Source organism: Anabas testudineus, chromosome 9, assembly GCF_900324465.2.
Source record: "Anabas testudineus chromosome 9, fAnaTes1.2, whole genome shotgun sequence".
NCBI classification, from domain to species: Eukaryota; Metazoa; Chordata; class Actinopteri; order Anabantiformes; family Anabantidae; genus Anabas; species Anabas testudineus.
Window position 1 is genome coordinate 14,060,051 of NC_046618.1, and position 22,527 is coordinate 14,082,577.

General features: G+C 39.7%; 2 protein-coding genes across 5 annotated transcripts; one reads left to right on the forward strand and one right to left on the reverse strand.

Moving 5' to 3' along the window:
* Positions 1-576: 576 nt before the first annotated feature.
* rmi1 (RMI1, RecQ mediated genome instability 1, homolog (S. cerevisiae)) lies at positions 577-8,824 on the reverse strand. 3 transcript variants are annotated; one of them, XM_026342366.1, is made up of 9 exons: positions 8,521-8,824; positions 7,818-8,027; positions 6,457-6,567; positions 5,526-5,675; positions 4,332-4,402; positions 4,013-4,136; positions 3,810-3,891; positions 2,657-2,846; positions 577-2,210 (listed from the first exon to the last, which is right to left on the reverse strand). In XM_026342366.1, the coding sequence occupies exons 2-9, from the start codon at positions 7,977-7,979 to the stop codon at positions 1,040-1,042; spliced, it is 2,061 nt and encodes a 686-aa protein (XP_026198151.1). In that variant the 5' UTR covers positions 7,980-8,027; positions 8,521-8,824; the 3' UTR covers positions 577-1,039. The 3 variants fall into 3 exon arrangements, with proteins under 3 accessions (XP_026198151.1, XP_026198149.1, XP_026198150.1); XM_026342364.1 differs by having other exon boundaries at positions 7,818-8,052; positions 8,521-8,823; XM_026342365.1 differs by having other exon boundaries at positions 7,818-8,055; positions 8,521-8,823.
* A 90-nt stretch (positions 8,825-8,914) lies between these two features.
* Positions 8,915-21,699, forward strand: hnrnpk (heterogeneous nuclear ribonucleoprotein K). Of its 2 annotated transcripts, XM_026342367.1 has the most exons (17): positions 8,915-8,990; positions 9,951-10,024; positions 10,134-10,297; positions 10,734-10,831; positions 11,159-11,215; positions 12,162-12,205; positions 13,720-13,792; positions 14,182-14,295; positions 14,664-14,792; positions 15,396-15,727; positions 16,339-16,386; positions 17,496-17,535; positions 18,343-18,358; positions 18,758-18,790; positions 18,972-19,039; positions 19,547-19,716; positions 20,866-21,699. In XM_026342367.1, exons 3-17 carry the CDS (start codon positions 10,240-10,242, stop codon positions 20,894-20,896), a joined length of 1,311 nt encoding a protein of 436 aa, XP_026198152.1. In that variant the 5' UTR covers positions 8,915-8,990; positions 9,951-10,024; positions 10,134-10,239; the 3' UTR covers positions 20,897-21,699. The 2 variants fall into 2 exon arrangements, with proteins under 2 accessions (XP_026198152.1, XP_026198153.1); XM_026342368.1 differs by lacking the exon at positions 9,951-10,024 and having other exon boundaries at positions 8,930-8,990.
* Positions 21,700-22,527: the final 828 nt, after the last annotated feature.

Genomic DNA, 22,527 nt, shown 5'->3' on the forward strand with positions numbered 1-22,527 from the left:
ATTAGCACATAATAGGCTATCAACATGCATAGTGGGGTCCTGATTTAGATGTTCAACCTGATTAGCACTTAATGAACTGAGACCGGCTACCTGAATGGGAGTGCACACGGTGGCATAAGACAATAACATACATGCATATGGTCTCCTGCACGAGCACTAGGAGACACAAATGTAAGCACACATACCTACTACCATGAGATATCTTTAATAAACTGTGTTTTGCTCATTATCACACTGAAGACATTGAAGTATGAGGCACTGCAACCCAATTAAACTGGATGAAAGCAGACAAGACACAAATTAATTAAAATTGTTGAGATGTTTCATCTTAAAGAGAGATATCTGACACCTGTACTGAGCTACAAGCCAAGATAATACTGCAGGGCTAATTACTATCATGTGTGCTTAAAAAGTGCACATCCCAAATGTGCATTTAACAAAACTATTACGAAACAAACAAAACACAGCACACTAGTTCAACGATCTGGTTTGTCTGGTTATTCGCCTAATCCTCAGTTTTATAATACTCATTTGGCAAGAATAAATTAAGAAATACAATTAGAAGCAAGTTCTTACTTCACATTTTATTAATGTAAAAGCATAAACATATAAAATCTTCAAAACTATTGCCTGTTTGATGCTCATTAAAGACGAGGCTCTATAATAAACAGAAACAAATGAAGATCATGGCTTCCCCTTTATTCCTTTCAGTCTCTTCCAAGCAGAAAATAACACTCTGAATAGATAAATGAAATCTTCTAATGACAAATGTCACATTCACATATAGCAGATGGGTTGCATTGCAACACAATGCTTGTTGATCCAGTTCACACATGCTGCCCTTCAAATCTGAAGCAGAAGGACAGGTTGATCACCAATCTAAAAAAAATACCACGAGGAAAAGCTTTTAAGGCAATGTCGAAGTGCAATGTTATATTTGTCTGAGTCTTGTTGACAGTATTTCATCTCTGCTTAAGGAAAATATGCTTCTCCGCTCCCTGTAATTTTCTCATTATCGCCCACTTCCTCTCCCATGTGTCTATTTTCTCCTGTCTCTGACTCTCTGCTCCAGCTCCTGAAGCACCTTCTCATTGACAGGATCTGCCTTGGACACCACAGCTTTCCTACCCTCTGGTTCAATTACGACGGTCATAACACAGCACATATCCACCAGTTCTTCCTGACATCTCTTCATCCCAGCTTCCAGCTCACCTCGACGGGCTGGGTCACGCTTCAGAACTCCCTTCTCAGCCACAGAGAAGCCCAGCAGCCCTGACAAAACCTGATCGGATAACTCCACATCCAGGTAGCCGGTTCCATCAGATATTGTAGCACGGACACGCCAAATGCCGTTGCTGCTGCTCAGTTTGCCCAAGAGAGTCACAATGAACGCTTTGACACAGATCTCTGTGGGGTGGGTGCGTGGTTCCGACATCAGCTCATCCAGCAGGCACAAATATGTAAACGGTGGAGAGGTCAGAGTGACAGTGGGAACTTTGCTGTATGATTCTCTGGTGTGTGTGGAAGAACTTGGCTGCTGTGGTGTGCTGTGTGAACTCTTAGTTTCACTTCTTGATGGTTCACTGTTGAGCCTATAACTGGAAATTGAAGGTTTGTTGGTAGCACTCTCTCTGTCTCTACTCGGACCTTGTTTAACAGGAAGCAGATCTAACACTCCGGGACTCCTAGTTTGCACTGCACACATGTCTAACTCTTCAATAAAGCAGTCCATATCCTCATCCATAAAATCACTCTCATCCCTAGTTACAAATTCATGTGATGGCTCTGAAGCTGCTGGGGAAAAGAAGGGTGTGGACATTGCTTTGGCTGACTGCGCTTTAACTCCTCTAGTGCTGCCCTGATCATCTCTTTGCTGTGTGGTAGATCTGGAGTTACTACAGGACCCAGAGGCATTTAAAGTGGGCTGTATTCTGTCTAAGTTGTAAGGTTTTCCTGTTATTCTGGTGTTAGGCCCAGATGTGCTTATGTGACTGCTGTCTGACTGTGTAATAACGTTTGTGTTTTCCTGGTAAATCACACTGTCCAACTCATCCAAGGGAAGATCATCAAAGTCTTCATCAGGAAAGTCGTTGTCTTCCATGTTGTGGTCTTGAACGTCTTGTTGGATCTGGTCTGGTTCATTTCTGTGGTAATGTCGTTGGACTGAACCATCTCTGCTGTTCTGGGTGAAACCACTTGAGGCTTCACTTCTGAAAGACATATTATAGCAGATTACGACATTCAACTGTATTTTTAATAAACTTCTTGAAAGAATTAAAAACTCCACTGCTCTGGAAACAATGAAACTATGATAGGTATGTCTTATACAGTAGTATATTACTCTGACTTATCCTTCTTTGCAGACTGATGTCAGTTAATTCATATTAACATACTGTAAGTAAACTGCATTTATCCTTATCAAATTACTTGGACTTAGACAAACAGAAATGTACGCAGTATTTGCTAAAAAGGTTTTTGTGCACAAAGCTGTAGAATTAAAGTGCTTCCTAAAGTATTTAAAGATAAACGCTCTGATTTTTTCCTGAAGGCAAACATTATGCTAAAATTCAAAATGCCAAGGTATATTTGCCCAAACAGACAAAACGGAAGAGATTCAGAATGAAAATGCCAAGAAATTATATTGTTAACCACCCACCTGGATGAAGCAGCTGAGACAAGGCTTCTGACAGAGGAGCTTCTTGAGGACTGAGTGGAGGTTTCACTGACTGTCCTGTAGCCACTGTCTTGACCTGGCCCAACCTGAACCCTTGCCACCACCTCCTGGGCCTCCAGACTGGCCAACAACTCTGCATCATCTAGCTCCAGGTCATCCACTTCCTGATTAACTAAAGAGAAAACAATAAGAGACTATGCATCATGACTCTCTTCAGTTATAAAATGACTCTGTCTCTGACATTATACCAACATTAAACAAAGTTTCAAAGGACCTCTCTTCATCTTCTGGCCTAACTGCACAGATTATGTATATTTGTAGCATCAGTGCTTTATCACCTGTGACATTAGCTCTTATTGGGGCTGACAGTTAAAAAACTAACTACTTTATCCTCTGCTTTATTCTCTGTTTATCCAACACACTGAGGATGCTCAGTCCATTGCAGCCTCGGGGACACTCTTTGCTGTTAGGGAAGCTGTTGAACAGGAGGAATTTGAGAAGGAGTCTCTCCTCCCATCACTAACAGGTTATCACAGGTTAGAGACAAATTCCCTGGATGTTGCAGGTTGCTGTCGGAGAGAGACTGGATTACAAGCATTGGCCTCACAGCAGATGTTCATTTTCAAGTGCTAGTGGCACAGGCAATTTCTTTCTATTGCCGTCTTGAGAGTGGCAATAGGAGGATGCTCTTCAGACTGTTCAGGCCCTCTTAGCTCCCTGGATCTTCACCAGGTGCAATAAAGTAGCACTTTATCTGGTGCAGTCCAGAGACATACTGATGAAGAAACACTTCTACTGATAGAAAGCATCGATACTTACTTATACAATTGGTGAGAATTGTATTTGAAGCATGTTTATTAATCTGACACACCCAGATACCACTTGCACCTTTTTTTGAATTAATGCCTTGTGTGTTTGCCTGTGATATTTATTCTGGTATTAATTTCAATCTCATTTCAATTCAAGTTTATTTATATAGCGCAAAATCATAACAGAATAATCTCAAGTCATTTTACAAAATAATAAACAAACCTTAAAAACTCATAGAGAGAACCCAACAATATCATACTATTGCATGCATGCAAAATTCATTTAACCTTATTTACATTTTTAACTCAAATTCTTAAAGGTATACCTTGTTGTGGTGCCGGAGGAACCTCCTCTCCCTCCTGCTGCTGCTCCTCTGGAAGTCCCAGTGTCCGACACAGCATCCTGCCCTGTCAGAGTCGTGCAGGAATAATCCATAACTTACAAACTTTCTACAGGGGCAGCAGATGAAAACACTGGCACATTTACAGTAATGTTTATTAATGTGTAATCAGATAAACTAAAGTTTACCAGGTTGTTTCTGTCCACCAGGTCTTCCACTTCACCGCCCAGGACTCTGACATTAGACGATCCCAACAACAGCACCCCGAGTCTGCAAACCATCTTTCCTTGCAACTGTAACTTTGCACCGGGCCTGGAAGAGTTTAAACACTTCAGAAAATATTTCACTGACAGTAAATTAGAGAGTTCACAGAAACTATTAGAAAATGCACGTGCTACTATAAAACTGGGGGCTCAGTTGTAAAAACACATACTTATACTTTTTAAAATAAATGTAATCTTTTTACACATTTAGAAGCAAAAAGACTTGAATGAATCAATCCTTAACCTGAGTGCTGTGCTGAGTGCGGGGATAGGTTGATACTCCATGGCCTCTAAATTCTGGACTCCATCTGTCACCTGTGCAATAGAGACATCATGTTTGACCAGAGACAGCTGAACAGGGAAATGACAGCAAAATTATTTTATATTTATAATTTCAGGTTTATAATTGACATAAACCTGTTTGTCTAAACAGTTTTAATAAAACCGGCATCAAAACAAGGTGCTATAATATTGCAATACTGAATCTGTGTATACACTTCACACTGCATGTTGTTTTGCTGCAAAACTTGCATATCTGCTTTATTTTAGTTTTGACAGTGAATACAGATGAATTTTTAACTGCTGTAGGTTTTTGCACGCCACAACACATAGAACTGTAAGGCTTGCTCAAAGTGGTCTATAAAGAAGAAGCTGTGAAAAAATAAAAAAGAAACCAATGCAACGTTTCTAAGCAACACCGGCGCTATTCTTGAGAAACCATAGAGCACTGACAACTGTATTACTTAAACTGAAAATTACAGTCTGCGCCTTATACTCCAGCAATTTACTCTTTCATATGCTCTCACTGATACTTGGTACTTGTCCACTCTGATTCAGTTAGAAAGAGAAGCATTGGCCTTCATTATTCTCTCTAAAGATAACAACACAAAGACAAAGACTGGTCACAGATTAGAGTGAACAGTTGATTGAGCACAATTATAAATGCTGGTGAACAGATTAACATTGTATTTATAATGTCAAACACACTGCAGTCAAGCCTACAGCAATTCATATCTAATGCCGAAAACAATGTCTTACTTAGGAGACAGATGAGGTAGCATCACATATTGGGTCCTGAAGCACAACACTGAATGTTTTATGTAGAATCAAAGTATGAACTGCTTGGCATAGTCTCTGCTGTTCAAACAAACTCATGCTTTGCTATTCTCAATTAGCCCTAGTGGGTTTCATAGGTCTTCACATGCATAGAAGGTTCACACAACACAAGTGTGTGGAATTGCTACTTACTGGGTTTAGCTCGTTGCGTCGCGTGTCAAGGCACCCTGACGAGGGTGCACTAGTGCATCTTTATGCGTGTTAGCACATTTAAATAAAGCTCTTTTTTTCCTTTTAAACATCCACTTGAGTGCCTGGAATTAGATTTTTTATGCAACCTCCCACCCATTAATTTCTCCTTTTTTGTCTTTTTGCATCTGACCTGCAGCAGCAGCATACGGGTTGGTCTTGCTTCCCAGGTCCTTTGGGTGGCCTGTGTGACAGCAGACACCTCGTCGTTGGTAGAGTCTGTACCTCTCCACTTTTGCAGCTGACCATATGCAGGCTGACTGATGTCCAGTAAGGAGTCAACCTATAACAGAACTGGATCTTCCATTATGTTGCTTTTTAATGAGTTAATTATCTACTGACATATTTGACATTAGAGTCATGTTGCAGTAGAATAGATATATCGTCCAGTCCTTGAATCGCTAGTTGTATTTGTGACTGCATCTTATAACTTGCATCATTATATATTTGAAACCAACAAATATTGAAGTACTCTGTCTCAGCGTTTCCAGCTGGGTTTTCTATTTTTTATCTACAGGAAAACTGGAATCCAGTGGTGCTGATTGTACGATAATGACTTTCTCTCCTTGAATTGCACAACAGCCTTATTTTTTGCTACAACAGCTTTTTGTTTGATTTGATCTATTTTGTTTATCATTGGCCTATTAGATTATAATGTGTATTGCAAAAAAGAAACACACCAATCACAAAACAGCGAATAGAAAATACTAAGAAAGTTATTATATTACACAAGATTTACCTTCAAACTAAGATTTTTAAAATCCAACACAACAAACACAATGTGCGAAAGGACTACAATAAGAGCATTATAAACGGATAGCTCCATTAAACAAGTGCGGTACAGACATTTTGATTACGTTGTTGCTCAGGATGGACTGCTATTTCTACTGTGACTTGATCTTCCTTTTGTGTTGTGTTCTGCTTAAGGTACATTTATTGTCCTCCAGTTAGTATACATGTTAGGTAAAAGTCAAAATTAGTCTTTAGCCAACTCTATGTATTTCAGAATTGTCTAATAATCAGTTGACATTGTCCCTAACATTCAATCTAATAATAAACTATACCTGAACACAGAAGGTGCCGTTGAGTTCAGTCTTCTGGGCTTGAGCAATCCCTTCTGGGAGAACAGGGTAATCCAGGTCTCTCAGGTCTGTTAACAGCCATTGATCCAGTGCCTAAAATTTCATGCCATGCAATGAAGCACGGGACACTTAGCAATTCAGTCATTCATAGAATGTTTATTTCTTACAGCAATATCTATTTTAAGACAGTCTGCATTTACATCTGTGGCAGGACAAATAATTAATAATTAAAACTTCACTTCCTTGACATGAATCAAATTATGTACAGTAAAATCTGGTAATTAAAAAAAAATCTGAATTATTAAATGGAATGATTCAAAAAATAGAAACATCAGTTTGGAGATATAATGAGTCAGTAACGTCATAGAGTCACTGCAGATTTTCATCTCTTACTCATGTAGAGAACATGCTTCTCTATATTATTCAAAAAGCGCTCCCTAGAATTAAGATCTAGTGACCATGTAGGCCTCTTGAATTAACTCTCATCAGTGTCCTGCAGCGATCAGAAGATGATATATGCTTTGAGAAATGAAATATTATCCTCGAGTATCTATTTGAAAAAGGCTTTGGTGACTAGCCATAGAGAAACACAGCTGTTCAGCAACAGTATTTAGGTACACTGTGGCATACAAACAATGCGTCACTGCAGGAAAACATACCCCACATGACGCCACCACCAGCTGGTGCAGCGGACACCAGACAGAATGAATTCATGCTTTTTACACAAACATTTTGACCTAGTAACAGCATGTTGCAAAAGAAACCAGAATTTGTCAGACCAGGAGGTGTCCTTTCACTCTGCAATTGCCCACTTTTGCAGATCATTACCTGCTGTAGCATGATCTTCTTGGTCTCAGCTGACAGCAGTAGAGATAGTGCATTTTCTTGTGCTTTTGTCGTGCCTCTGCTCCAGCGTTCAGTGAATTGTGCTTTAAGGGTGCTGAGTATTTGTGTAACTTTTGACAACATTTGTCTACTGAGCCCACAGTGTGTACAAAGTATTTTGAGATTAACAGAGAAAAGAACATCAGGACTGTCTGTGAAGACCAAAGCAAAACCAACCACTGTATAAACTTGGAAGGGGTCAAAGGTCATTAACTAGGAGTCAGTAAGGAGAGGGAACATGACACATAACAGATGCAAGAGACTAGAAACAGGTTCAATCTATTTGCATAACCAGCCGTTATGTGACTCGGAGGCCCTCTTAGGCCGAGGAAGACCGTGAGGAGGGAGGCTTCAGAAACGGCTTAATAAATGGACTTTGACATAATATTTTTTGTCAATCTTTGGTGTGACCTATTTGCATTCAGCTCCACAGGTAAACAGTCAGACATCGTGCCTACCTGTTGGTTAATTTGCTGCTGTGACAGATGACCCGCTCCTCCTGCCTCGTCCTGTAGCCACTCCACACAGGCATTCAGCCAAGCAAAGGGCACCTGGATGTGCCAGGAAGACTGCAGCCAGGTTTGGGTGGTACGTACCACTGCCTGGATCTCAGGAGCCATCTTCTCCTTCTTCTTCTTCCTCTGTGTGTATTAAGCTAAGGCCACTTCCTCTGATGTGATTTTCTGCTGTTATCTGCTAATATATACAGGCATAAAACTTTAGCTCCAAGCTTGTAGCTGATTGCTGAATTCACATTTAATTGCACTTATCAGTGATAACTCTACTCACATTTAAGATTTCATTTTCAGACTGAAAATGTCTCAGCAACAACTAAAATGCTAAATGTTTTTTAAAGGGGTTTTGCAATGGACGTTTTATTTCCAAAATGAAGCTTCAAGTTCTATAAAAGACGGTGGTTCAAATGCAAAAGTTAATTTGACTTTAAATGATGACATAGCACCTCCAGGGTTGCTGAAGACAGAAACTGTCATCTTCTGTCTCTCTCTTCACAGATCCCTCTTGAGAGATTAGACCGTGGGATTGTTTTGTGTGATTTTTATATGTTCATGTCTGGATACCATGCAGTACAGTAGCAGGCATTATTAAAAAAAAACACTTTACAGTGTTAATAACTCTCGAGAAAGTGTTTCTTTATGTTACCTGAAGAGCGAGACTGCACCGTCCTCCATGAAGTGTGGTGGAAACCAGCCAAGGCGCCAAAGCCGACTAAGTTAATCCAACTTACTAAACAGTGTTGATGCTACATTACCTTAGCTTTCTGCCCGTCAAAAATAGCCCTTATATACAACACCCTGTGTTAAACCTGACAATAAACCCTCTGCACACTCTTATAAAAGCATACATTAAGATTAACCCAATAGATCATAGCTTAAAGCATCAATAACATGAACACACAAACATCGTACTGCTCCCGCTGTACACGGAAGAAAGGCGGACCGCGTAGCGTTGGAAACGCCTCCACTCTTGTGATTGACGTCTGCTGCAGCCAATTGTGACTCTCGCCTGTATGATTTGTTTTCCTTTCAACCAATCAGAACACTTCAGCTGAACGCGTACATTACCAGGTTCGGTAGAGAAGGAAGGGGGGTGAGCGAGGTGTTGCACTGCAGGTTAGTGTTTTGACGATATTTTTCTTTATATGTGTAACACTTGGCCTAACGCAGTTCATGCGTACATTTATTATAAAAAGAAACATGTCTTCAGCAGTCACAGTGTTGCTTATTTTCATGTCTGGTGTTTAGCGGCCCTAGTAGCTGGCCTGGCTAGCTCATCTTAACCGAAATCATGGCAACATGGCGAAAATAGCTAGCTAACCGTTAGCTTGATTTGCCCTTTGTATTGACGGATTTGTGATGTTTTATCAATACACTTGCGTAATACTGGTGACACATCGCGATTCCTTGTATTGCATGTTATAAAACTAGTGGGTTGTTTGAAATTAGTACAGTTCGATAAAAATATATCATCCGAACCCAGCTACACGCAGAAGCTAACTCGGCCAGGCTAACTAGCGAGTAGCTAACAGTAACCACAACCAACTAACGTTACCTAACCAGCTTCCCCAGTGGTCGTTCACTAGATCAGCTCACTTTATCGTGTGCATAATTAGTTTACAACGTACTTCTCAAAATTTAATTTTTTATGAAAATTGTTGTTTCCCTGGTAAAGCAGCGGTAATTGACGTTAACGTTGGTATTTTAACGTTACATCAGTGTTTGTTGTTGCTAATATGAATCTTTCGTCACTGACTGATCAACTCGTCTTCTATTGTCGCACACATTATTCACTCCAAAAGACAAAAATACCCCTCTATCTATCCTTCCAAATAGTTCTGTCACTGTCAATGTATGATATCTGATTACGTTTCAATGGTTTCGCCTACAAAATGTAACTTTTAATTCTCGTCGGATGGATGCTCACAGGGCCGGTTGGCCTTTGTTGGGAAAGATAATCCACCGCTGCTCAAACATATGAAAGAAATTGTGATGTGAATGTGTGCGATTTAAGCTATTGCCGAGCTTTTTCCCATTACAATTTAGTATTTCAACTAGCCTGTCTCTCCCCGACAGGTTGCAGCAGCTGTTTGGTTCTTGCTTATTTAGTTCCGCCTATCAACACGCCCTTGTTCCTATAATAAATATCGGTGAGTGCTGCTGCTCTCAGTTTTTAAAACCCGGGTACTTGAAAAACCGGATCTCCAGCAAATAACCTGAAATGTCTCATCTTTTTTTTCGCTTTTACAATGCTGGCAGACTACCACATCTCACAGGAGCCAGCTTTCTGCTTCTCTCTTTGTGCTGCTACTGACTGTTCCCCAGACCGAGGTGCCTACCACATCTCTTCCACTGTCGGAAGACCATGGACACAGAACTTGAACAGCAAGAAGAGACTTCATTCAGCAACACAGAGACTAATGGTATACAAAATAGAGTTGCTTATCTTCTGCAGTGTTGGTGTTATATGCAATGAAAGAATAGCATTGGCTTGTTGCTGTTCACTTAGAGTTTGGTTTATGGAAATTAGTGCAAGCTATCAATTTTTAAACTTTCCCTTGGTATTTATCTGAGAGGTTGATGTAACTATAACTACTAACTATATGCATGCAGCAGTCGGAACTCTAAGCCATATATTTTCACTGGTAGTGTTTTTGAAAAATAAGTTTTGGTGTTTTCACAGAAGGGCTCTTTCTTTACCATTTTGCACACAGGTTAACACATGGAAACATACTTTAAAAATAAAGTTTTTAGGATTGTGTGCATTACTGCATACTGTGGTATTAAAATAATTTAGTTTTATTTTGTGGTAGGCAATGTATGCCAGTTTGTCAGTGTGTTTTTATCTTCTTATGCCAGGTAAGCGCCCTGCTGAGGATGCAGATGAGCAGAAATCATTCAAGCGCTCCAGGAACTCAGATGAGATGGTTGAGCTTCGCATCCTCCTGCAGAGCAAAGTAAATCAGCTCTCCTTTCATTTCACATTTCATGTCGGACCCTTGTGTGATTATTTGTATTTTTCTTTTTCTTTTGTACCCCCCCCCCCCCCACAGTAAGACTGTCATTTGTATTCTGCCTTCTTTTCCTTTTTGTTGCCATGCTCATGTCTGCCTTTTTGAATTATTAATTGCAAGTCTTTGTTATTGGTATTAATACCGTTTTTGTGCTTTTTCCTAACATTAAATATAATCTCTGACACCGACTCTGTTAATAGCAGTATCATACTTCACATTTTCTCATTTATTTATGTTTTTAGTTTTCTTAAGTATTCTCTATGTTCTCAGAATGCAGGAGCTGTAATTGGGAAGGGTGGAAAAAACATCAAAGCCCTCCGTACAGACGTGAGTATATCTATTCTATTCACCCTGAATCTTTATTCTTTTGTGAACTTTTATTTTGTATTCTTTATTTTCCCTATCTTAAAATTGATCAGCCTCCTTTATATGAGAACATTTTTCAAGGATAACTGATTACACATTTATTTTGGTATTTGGCATTTTTTTTCTTCTGTGCAAACAAGGGGAGCGGTTAGTTTATGTCTGTGTTGATATTACTTCTGTTCATGAAATCTTCTAACAAACCCTTTGGGGTTGGTTTTATTCCTTTTCTTTTCACATGATCATCATGTGATTGCCTCAGCTAAACTGGCCCTAGGCACAAAAGTCTAATCTAATGTCCATTTGTTTCTCCACGATGGTAATTTATTGTAACAGTGCCATTGTGGTAACGCTGATGCTCTTGTTAATTTAAATTTATGGCCACAGTGTGGTGTTCATGAGATCACCTACAGAGCCAGCTAGCATTTTTATAAGTGTTAAGGCAACCAATCCGATTGTTAATTCATTCAGTGTCATTGCCTCTTTCTCTAGCCCTCCAAATTTGTTCTCCCCCTCTTTCTCACTGTCTCTGGTCTATTCCCCAACATTGAACTCTTCATGTTTTTAATATGCCATTACCCATTTTCCAGTGTCACCTTTTCTCCTTTTCTCTCTTTGACAAACCAATCTCTGAGAGAATCAAATTAAAGTCACATTTGAACAGTGTAGAGCCTGTATATTAAAAATGTATTCCTCTTCCCTCTTCCCTCTCCCTTGTTTATTATTTTACTGTTGACTTTTTTGCCCACTTCCTCCTCTGTTGCCCATGTTCTGGATGGCCCCTCCTGCGCCCGCCCACCTGACACCCTGGTTGGCCCTGCCCATAATCGTGCCCTGTCCCTAAATGGGCGCCTTACTTGATTGACATCTGTGTTCGAATGGCCCTGGCCCCTGTCCATGCCACGCCCAGTACAATGCCAGTGTGTCAGTCCCAGACAGCAGTGGGCCTGAGCGGTATGTCCCTAAGCTCCTCCCTCTCACTGCCAGACTACAGGTCAAACAAGCAAGAAGAGATGAATAATAAATAGTCCTGCCTCTGTCACTGTATTTTAACCTACCTGTTCTCACAGTATTTTAGCCTAAGTCAAAATGCATAAATGCATTGATGTCCAAATCTGCCTATTGAACCTGTAGAAGCCATGTCAACATCTTTTTTATATGCCATTACATGCCAACATTGAAACTTAGGCTGGTCTTGTCAGGGTTCTTCCAACAGTCTGCCACTGTCTTTTTAAATCTTTGCTATAATCTGTGCAATATGTTTGTTTTTGTTCAGTTTTGCCCGTTGGTGGTCATCTTCTTTATCTTTAGCATTTTCACTTCCCTCCCCCCTCAGAGTGGATTTACTGGTGCTCTTGTTTTTTGTTAGTTTCATAAGCCTACCTGCTTCTCGCACCATCCCATTCTTTCCCTGTGATGTCCTCATTGTATTAAAATGCTTAGTGTTCATCCAAACTCATTTGCATATATCCAATCTGAAAAGCAAAGGGAAAGCTAGGACTTAGATATTTTTCTGTGTGTTCTATTTTCTTCTCTTCTGCTTCATCTGAACTTCATTGTTGACTGTTGGAGTTATTGATAGTCGATTTTCTGTCTGTCCCACTCATCTCTGCCTTTTTTAGTTGTGTGTGTGTGTGTGTGTGTGTCCCCAAAAAAAGAAAAACTTCACTGGTTGAAAACTTCATTTTTCATTGTATAATCCACTTTGTTACTCAGCTGTCTGCCATTCTGCTTACAGTACAAACTGGGCTTAAGTTCTCCTAATAAGTAAATTCATTTTTTTTTATTTTGTCTCTAGGTGGGTGCAGACAACAAAATTGTATTTACAATTTGTAGGCCAAATTTAGTCAAAGTCGCAACCCATGCCACATTCTACAAATAATAAATATAGGAGAGAGGATTATTTCTATCTTCCCTGCACATTTAAAGCTGTGTTGGGCAACCTAATAGGGCTCTTTGTAGTCAATGTCTTTGTGGTGTGCATCCACCAAACTACGCTTAAGGACTTTAGAGTTCTATCTGGCACTATTGGTGCTTCTTTCTGCCAGGTCCTATCAGGCTTCACCCTCCCCGTCTTGCCCCTTCAGTGGTCACCAAATGCAGTCACTTTTCTTTGGGTCCCTTTTTATTTGTCCCTTTTCTTACTTTCTCTGGAAAAAGACTGTTCTTTTCATTGCACTGGATACCAGCTTCTTGCGAGTTACAGTGTTGAATTATTATTATTATTATTATTGAATACCCTAGCATGTAAATTTCATAAAACACTGGACATTTATTTAATTGTTAGTCTCAATAGAAAGTTGGATAAATGGGATAGCTATTTATTTTCTATGTCAGATATTGGAAATCATGAATTCTCTGATCTGAAATGTTGTTCCCTTCCTCCGGGGATGCCTTGCTGGCACCCTCAACCCCACCCTTTCTGTGTGGCTGTGCTCTGCCTTGTCATTGGTGGGTGAAATATGAAGCATCCTGAGCATTAGTGCCGACATCGAGACAGTTGGAGAAATCCTGCTCAAGATTATCCCAACACTGGAAGAGGTGCAGATATTTTGAACTATATATTAACTATATACTAGATATTGTTTCTCTTGCTCAAGTTGAACTAAATCAGTTATTTGGAAGTAAAAACAAGGATAATGGTTACCAGTTATAAATGTAAATGGCCTTGTATGTATTTTAGTTAAAATGAAAGTTAATGTGCTTGCATTGGTTACATGTGTCAGTTGCTTTGTAGTTTTACCTCTGTTTTCACTTGCTTTAAAGTGGTTTGGACAAGTTAAAGTGGACTGATTCAGAAGCCATATATCTGTGTCTACATGTTGTTAGAAATAATGTGTATTTTAAACTGAGATTAAAAGCCATTAATACTCTTTTAGAGAAGTAAATGCATTGTATCATAGTATTAACTTGCCGAATGCCCCTCTCAGTACCAGCAGTACAATGGTATGGATTTTGACTGTGAGCTGCGTCTGCTGATCCACCAGAGCCTGGCTGGCTCGATCATCGGGGTGAAGGGAGCCAAGATCAAGGAGCTCCGGGAGGTGAGTTAATACATCAGATTGGAATCAGTATTTTGCAGTGAAAACAGGGCCAGTCTTTAATTCCTAACAAAATACAATTGCATTTTTAAGATTAAACCTATCTTTAAGTTCAGAGATGGGTTGTAGTTTTTGTTATGGTAATCATTTCTTTTTGTTTTTCTTTGAATTGAATGCTTCACTGTTAGATTTTTCTGGCTCGGTGTCCTGGAACATTGTAACCTTGACAAATGGAAATACCCATAAAGTTGTTATTTGATGTGTGAAATGTGTGGAGTTTATTTATATGTTAGTAAAATCTTCTGCTTTCTATGATAGTAGATTTTTCCTTTTCTGTGTGTGCTTATGTGGACCTCCATCTTTGTCTCCAGAACACAAAAACTAGCATCAAGCTGTTTCAGGAGTGTTGTCCTCAGTCGACAGACCGGGTGGTTCTGGTTGGTGGTAAAACCGAAAGGGTGGTGGAATGTATCAAGACTATGCTAGAGCTCATCTCTGAAGTAAGAATCTTCTGCAGTTATTTGCCAACTTTTGCACATTGTGAATATTCTTGTTATTGAAGACTATAGTTGAATCCTTTGTTTCTGGTTATAGAAAATGTTGGAAATTTTAAATAACACACTGGTAAACCAACATGTCAGCAGCATGTCACACTGCCAATGATTTTGAATTTTGTTGGAGGTACATAAGATAATTGAATGCCTATCTGCATGAGGTACAACATTAGCACATTCATTTTCATATTACTAATTATTGTAGCTTCCAAGACTCAATCGATCAGACCAAAATCAAGCTTTTGTCTGATTCTGCAAGTCGATGGATACGCAAAATACTGCTGTCTACAAAACAAACATAGTTTTTGAAATGTGTCACTCCGCCCAGCTATTATTTTACTAACCTGTTCTCTCAGTGATAACAGCTGAACTCCATAAGTAACTTGATTTGTCTCATTACATAGTCTAACATACAGTAATGCTGAGTAGATTAATTAGACTGGCCATTAATGGCTTTGCTACTCTATCCTACATTTCACAATTGTGAAGAAAAATTGTAATCTAGATGGCAAAACTTTATCTTTTCTGTCGTCTTTTTTTTTTTTTTAGGCTCCCATAAAGGGCCGCACACAGCCATACGACCCTAACTTCTATGATGAAACATATGAATATGGTGGTTTCACTATGATGTTTGAAGAGAGGGGGAGCAGCCGCAGGCTTATGGGAGGTTTTCCCATGCGTGGGGGTAGATCTAGCGGTGGAGACCGCGGGTTTGATCGAATGCCCTCGAGCAGAGCGGCACGGGGACCCATGCCTCCCTCTCGTCGAGATTATGATGAGATGAGCCCCCGCCGAGGGCCACCTCCACCCCACCCAAGTAGGGTTGGCAGAGGCAGTGGCCGTGGACGCAACATGCCAATGGGACACCCACACAGGGGAGGGTAAGAGTTGAATAAAAAAGATAATAAGCCTGTTCCCCTTTTTTGTTTTTTTGTTTTTTTTTGTTTTTGTTGCTCTACTGCTTTTCTTTTACTCATGCAGAAATGTGAGTCCAGTCATAGTTATCAAGTTTGTTGGTGTTTGAGTTTAATTTTCTACATCACGATGGGTATGTGCTACAGATTGGATCTTTTAACAGTTCTTTGTTTTACTCAACACTATAGTACTAACTGATTACATGATCACGCTCATCAAGCTGCAAACCCTTTCACTCATGTTAGCCTCTTCGGTTTTAAGTCTTTTGGATATAATAGAGCTAGAGATTCTCTTCTAAAACATGCTTTTTTCTTTCTACATCTGCAAATACAAATCGTAAGCCCTTCAGGTGCTTTTTTTTTTTTTTTTTTTTTTTATTTAGCTGCATTCAGGTTCACCGGGCTTGCTTTGCTGTTTAATTCATAGGACAAACTGAGTCACCAGTGTCCAGTTTCACAGTCTGCACCCTTTTGAAAACATGTATATTCATAGTTATCATTCCATTAATTTTATGTGCTCATCAGTGTATGTGTGGGTGTGTTTGTGTGTCTTTTTCCCATCTCCATCTTGCCCACAGAGATGATCGTTACTATGACTCGTACCGTGGCTCTGATGACAGGTCAAAGTAAGTTTCTGTCCCCAAATCTTTGCTTAAACCACATAACTTAGCATAACAGAGATACTTTAACATTCTCTTATTTTGTACTGGTAGTTATTGTAGCAAAGTTGTTGAAATATCACTGCATGACACATTTGTCCCCGATATACTAGTTAAATGTTTTTGGTGGTTGTCAACTTATTCTCATAGACTTCACAAGAAAATAACACTGTTTGGAAACTTTGTTTTTCTGTCATATCCTTAACCCCATCTCTTAATACTAACTACTGCCTTACATTCATCATTTGTTCTGTCTCTGCCTGTCCTATCTTAACCTTCACAAATCCCTTACCCCAATCTGCATTCACTTCATACTCATTTGTAGGTAACTGCATCAGTGGTGTTTAACAACCTCTTTCCTTTATTAATGGCCTATTTAATTTACTATTCAATCCCAGTATTTCCTTCTCTTAAGCTTACTGGGGTGGAGAGGAGGTATTTGTGGTGGTGTTTATGTTAAGCTCAGCAGAAGGTGCTGTGGTGCATTTACAGTAAATAGGAGCCATATTTTTTGTAGCCTTTCAAAACTTGGTTTAGTGTCAGCTGTCCACATCTGGATAATCTGAATGCAGTTCAAACTTGTATAAATATGGCTGCTAGAGAAAAATGCCTCTTGTAACACTGTTAAACAGAGGCAACAAGTATTATGTTGAGGCTGTGGTTTGACAAGACATTGACATGTTCTTCAGGAACAGCAAGAGTACCACGCAAATCCTAATTTCTACAGCAAATTCCTTTATTTGAGCTCAGTTTTTGGGGAAAATCAGCAGCCCTTGGCTCTGATCATCATCACCACCACCTGTCACTCCTCTCACCATAACACTGTCAGAGCTGTTCCTGTTACTGTGTGGGAAGATGGCTGAGAGGAAATGTGTTTATACTGTAATCTTGCTCAGCGTGTGTGTGCAGTTTGACCTAGACCAGAAATTTTCTTTGGAATGTTGTCAAGATTTTTTTTTTCTAAACATTTTCTATTTCTTCCCACCCCCACCCACATCTCTTTCTCTCTCTCTCTCTCTCTCTCTCTCTCCCCCTCCACCCATCTCTCTCGCTCAATGGCACTCTTTCGTTACCAGTGACAGAAGAGGCAGACCAGATCGCTATAGCGATAACATGGTTAGTGACCCTTTACTAAATGTATTCAGCTCTGATACTAGCATCTTATTGGGGGACAGCGTCCTCGGGCTGCCTACCGGTTGGTCCTAGCACCAGACAATATGCTGTGATTGTGCACTGTGTTGTCATGCTAATAGTGTTTTATTGACAATACAAACATAACTGGTCCCTCGCGCCACATTTGTGTGCCACATTCATTGGAGCCCTGGCCATGCATCTAAGCTAGTTTTGGCATGGTGTTAGCCATCCTACCAAATGACCGTAATCACCACAGCCAGAGACACCCCATAATAATCAGCTATAATTGCCCTCTTACTGTGTACTTTTCATGGCCAGCCTGTTTTTCCTGCAAAGAGGAGGAGGAGGAGGATGATGCTGGGGGTGGGGAGGGCGGGGGGGTGCCATGGCTGGTTGCTAGGCAATAATAACGCTTTGTTGACAGACTGGAAGGTCTCTCTCTCTCCCTCCCTCTCTGAGAGCTGGCAGGATACTGCCTGCCGTTGCTCAGCAACAGCTTTTTGAATTGCTTGTTGCCCTGGTGACAGCAGCAGCTGAATAGCAGGTGAAAATGGGGGCTGATGAAGATGCAAGGAGAGATGGGAAGGAGGGTGGGAAGGAGGAGGAGGAGTCTGGTTTATGGATGAAAACTGGGTGGCTTTTAGTTGAGTCTACTCCATGGACGAGGCTGCTGCATCATCCATGCATTCGTACATATAAATCTGTTCATTCATCTGGGATATGTAGAAGGATGAAAGGAATCGGCTGTTCCGTATGTAACCCATCTGTGTTTCTGTTTGGTTTTTACAGAGTGGAGGAGGATATGGTAAGTTATACGCCTTCTGTTTTTTCTGATATTACATGGATTTGGTTTCCAGGGTGTTAATGTCTCAGTATGCCTTTGAGTAAAGGCCTCAGCATTGTTTGCAGCAAACTGTTGACAAGCATTTTGTCTGAATGGAAAGTTCAGGAAAAAAAAACTGAATCTACACAATGACAAACTGAAAAGATATTGTAACTCTCAAGCTCTTTGAGCTATTGGTTTGCAACAGCATAGTTCCTTTACTGAAATTATAATTTACTTCACATACATGTATACAACAAATGATGAAGATAAGATGTGTGTAATCTGTTTTCTGTGTTTACTATTGGGATGGCCAGTTTGTAACTAATCACAGTCACAGAAATAACTGAGTCTGTTCTTTTTTGTTTTCTTACACATCAGACAACAGTTCTTCCTGGGATAGCTACCAGTCAGGTAAGCAATGTCATTTTTTTGTTGATGAGAATGATTTAGAAGAAATGCTGAGCCATGTGTGATAATTTTGGCAGCCAAGTATTGATTTTTTTTTTTTTTTTTGGTGCTCTACATACTGACCCTCTGTTGTTGCCCTTTCCATTTTACCCTGCTCTCTGTATTGGTCCCCTCCCTCTTGCAGGTGGACGTGGCTCCTACAATGACTTGGGTGGCCCTGTCATCACCACACAAGTGACGATTCCTAAAGATGTGAGTAAATGACAGCAACATGACATAAGACTTTACTCACCAAAGAAAATCTTTTTTTATTCTATCCTACATAGCCATGTTTGAAATGTCATCTCTACTTTATCATCTTTACATAAATGGCATCTAAAGCGTGTATGCAGGTGTCACGTTCTATTATTTATTCAGCAACTAAGGTACTGGTACCGCATTCCAGTTTTAGGGACCAATAAGTCATTTTATTCCCCACATAAACATATTCATAGTAGTCTTTCAGTAGAAAATATAATAATTTTATAGATATTATTTTTCATGGTCACATTTTACACCTTTAAAAATTTAAAACATCTTTTTTTTTTCCCAAAATGTGAGTTATACTCATTCAGGAGTTGTCTTAAATTTGTTGTTACATCCTCTTTGTCTTCCATATATTTTAAGCTACAAACACTGTTCGTGTGTACCTCAGACCTTTTCTGTTACTGCTCTTTTTTATTTTTTTAATTCACTCTGTCTGTACCCCCCCACTGACAGCTGGCTGGTTCAATCATTGGTAAGGGAGGCCAGCGGATCAAACAGATCCGCCATGAGTCTGGAGCGTCCATCAAGATCGATGAGCCTCTGGAAGGTTCTGAGGACAGAATCATCACTATAACTGGTACCCAGGATCAGATCCAGAACGCCCAGTACCTTCTACAGAACAGGCAAGTTCTGACACAACCTAAGTGCTATACTGAGTCCTGTCCTATTAGCTGTAGAAATTCTTGTTTCAGCAACCCCGTTGAACCATTTTATCCCATTAAACTGTGCTGATCAAGCCTGCTTGTCTTGTTAGTTAAAACCTTTGAAACCCTCAGATTGTTGTGTTCTCTTAACCTGGCCAGAGCTTACGTGTGTGAGAGCATCATAAAAAGTTTGAGTCAACTTATTTACAAACTCAATTTAATTTTGAATTACTATTATAAATGCCTAAATGCTTTCTACAAGTGTATCTTAATGCTAGTTACCATACTTTCTATTGGGTTATGCATTTCTGTTGCCTGCTGTCTCTTCTTCACTAACCCCTTCCTTTCTTTCCCATGCAACCTGCAACTTGTTGCAACAAACCTTCCTCTTACATGAAATGGCTGTGAAGGAGTAGGCAAACTGAATAGTTGTACATTTTGTATAACATTTTTTAAAATGGTCAGTGTGATCGACATGTTTCTTTGACTGTCACATTTGTCCATTGGGTATGATTGGTAGAGGGGAAAAAGAAAATTCTACATTGTCTATTTTCCATCTAAGCCGTTTCACTGTGAAGCAGGGAGTGGATTGATTCTTACCCTGGCTGCTGCTGTGTGGAAGACTAGTGATTTTGTTGTTTTTAGTTAGATCAACCGACAACAAATCACAGTCTGCCAAATAGCACGGGCTCCTTCTCTTCTGTCTCCCTTGGCAACCAGTAGGCACGTATTATACACACTACTTCCTTGTTGATGCTGTCCAAGCTTAGTCCGAATGCTAATACAGCTGCAGACCTGCCGCCACTGTCTCCTGAGTAGTGTAGTGTTGCCATGGTAACTAACCCTGCCTCCCTCTTCCTTCCTCTCCTTCCTCTTCAGTGTGCTGTGACACAAGGACTAACCACACCCCTCTTTCTTTTTTTTTCCCCCTCCTCCTCCTCTTCCTCACTACCTTTTAGTCACTGATGTCCCATCTTCCCCCTGTTCCTCTCTTCTGTCTTTCTTGCTCTCTTCCCACCTTCTTTTTGTACTCCCACAGTTGTGTAGCTATATATATATGTTTACACTCAGTGAGTTGTGAATCGCATTTTTCTTCCTGTGTTTATTTTCCCACTCTTTTTATTTCAGTGTGAAGCAGTACTCTGGTCATTGTCTGTAGAACCGGGAGACTCTGAAGCAGACTCAGATTGCCCCCTCACCTCAACCTTTCTGCCCCTGTCCAACACATCCCCTTCAGACTATTATTCTGGATCGTGGGTGTCTTTTGAATTTTATTTTTGTATTTTTTAATGAAATTAATGTCCAACATTCCTGTGCATAAAAGAAAATGTAGGTGTTCTGCATTTCTAAGAGTGTAGTCCATTAGTTTATCAGATACACTTTGCTTTTTTTCTAACACATCTGTCAAAATATTCTTCATTCTCATGACAGACAAAAATAAACATAACCTTTATTTTTTTGATGGTTTTGTTTTTTATGACTTGAATGTGTATGCTTGTCTGGTTTAAATCTGTCCTGTGTATACGTGTGTGCATGTCGGCATGTGTGGGGCTACACACACAGTTGTACCACATTACCACTCTGTGCAACATGCAGAATGTAAGCTACGTTCCTTTTCATATTGAACTATTTTGTTTTAAATGTGGGAAATTTTACCCTTCCGGATAAGATTTTGTGATGTTTAAGTTGGGGCTCTTGTACACACCAGATACAGGACGATACAACTACTTTTGTAAGAATATCTGTGGTAGCTGTGGCGAAGTAAATCTGAGCAGTTCACAAACAAAAACATGTAGCTAAAACTTTATTATGACATATAGTAGAGATTTGACCCAAGTGATTTTGACCTTATCTGTTTTCTCCCAACAATTTCCTGTGATCTACACTTGTTTGCCCTACATGCTGTAGACGTCACATTGTTAAATTGTAAAATGAATAAAGATGATGCCACTTTTTACTGAACCAATGTGCATTTCTTTCTTTTTTATGTTTTTACTTTGCAAAGTATGTGCTGCTGTATCCATTTCTGTGCACTGGTAGTATTTGGGGGGAGAAAATGAGTGTTTAGATGCTCTTTGAATCTGATATTTAAAGGCTAAACGTAATTTGAATTTTAATCACAAATTTCTGCAGATTAAAGTGACTACTGCTAATTTTTTATTCCAAAACTGATCTAGAAATCTTGTCGTCTTATTATATTATTGGGTGGTTACAGGATGTCAAACCTGGATTAGACCTTGATTCAACCACAGATCCTCAGGTTTCCCACTTGTGTTTTGAATCTATATAATTAGATTAATTGGACAGTTGCACTTTGGGTAGAACATCAACTGTGATTGTTCCTCCATTCCACATCTTGTGGTCTGGTCTTACTGGGGAAAATAACTTGTTGTGAAGTTGAAGAAATTAATTCACAGAAAGTAGTTTTATTTCACTGTTGAACATAAAGGCTGAAACAATCTGATTTTCATAAACAATAATGGTGAAAATTGCATTTCAAGTTTGCAAATACAGAAAATGGTCAGAATTTCACCCCAAAACCCAAGTTAACACAATATTTATTCAAAAAAAAAATTGAATTGACTAAAATTTCAAACCAAAGGAAGTAGCATATTAGAATTTGAGAAGCTGATGCCAGTGGATTATTGTGAAAAGAATCAATCGATCAATTGATAACGGAATTATTGGTAGTTAATATTCAGTCCATTAAAACAGCACGTTGTGTTTTAGACAATATTATTTCTGCTTCCTTAACGGATGTCGGGCTTCCTCTGATTGGTCAAACGGCCC

Coding starts and splice junctions, on each gene's coding strand:
- rmi1 (XM_026342366.1), bottom strand. CDS start 7,979: ATGGCTCCTGAGATCCAGGCAGTGGTACGTACCACCCAAACCTGGCTG. Junction 4,137..4,331: donor GCACTCAGCACAGCACTCAG/GTTAAGGATTGA, acceptor AAACTCTTCCAG/GCCCGGTGCAAAGTTACAGT. Junction 3,892..4,012: donor TGGTGGACAGAAACAACCTG/GTAAACTTTAGT, acceptor CGACTCTGACAG/GGCAGGATGCTGTGTCGGAC.
- hnrnpk (XM_026342367.1), top strand. CDS start 10,240: ATGGACACAGAACTTGAACAGCAAGAAGAGACTTCATTCAGCAACACA. Junction 11,216..12,161: donor TCAAAGCCCTCCGTACAGAC/GTGAGTATATCT, acceptor TGCCACGCCCAG/TACAATGCCAGTGTGTCAGT. Junction 13,793..14,181: donor TTATCCCAACACTGGAAGAG/GTGCAGATATTT, acceptor TGCCCCTCTCAG/TACCAGCAGTACAATGGTAT.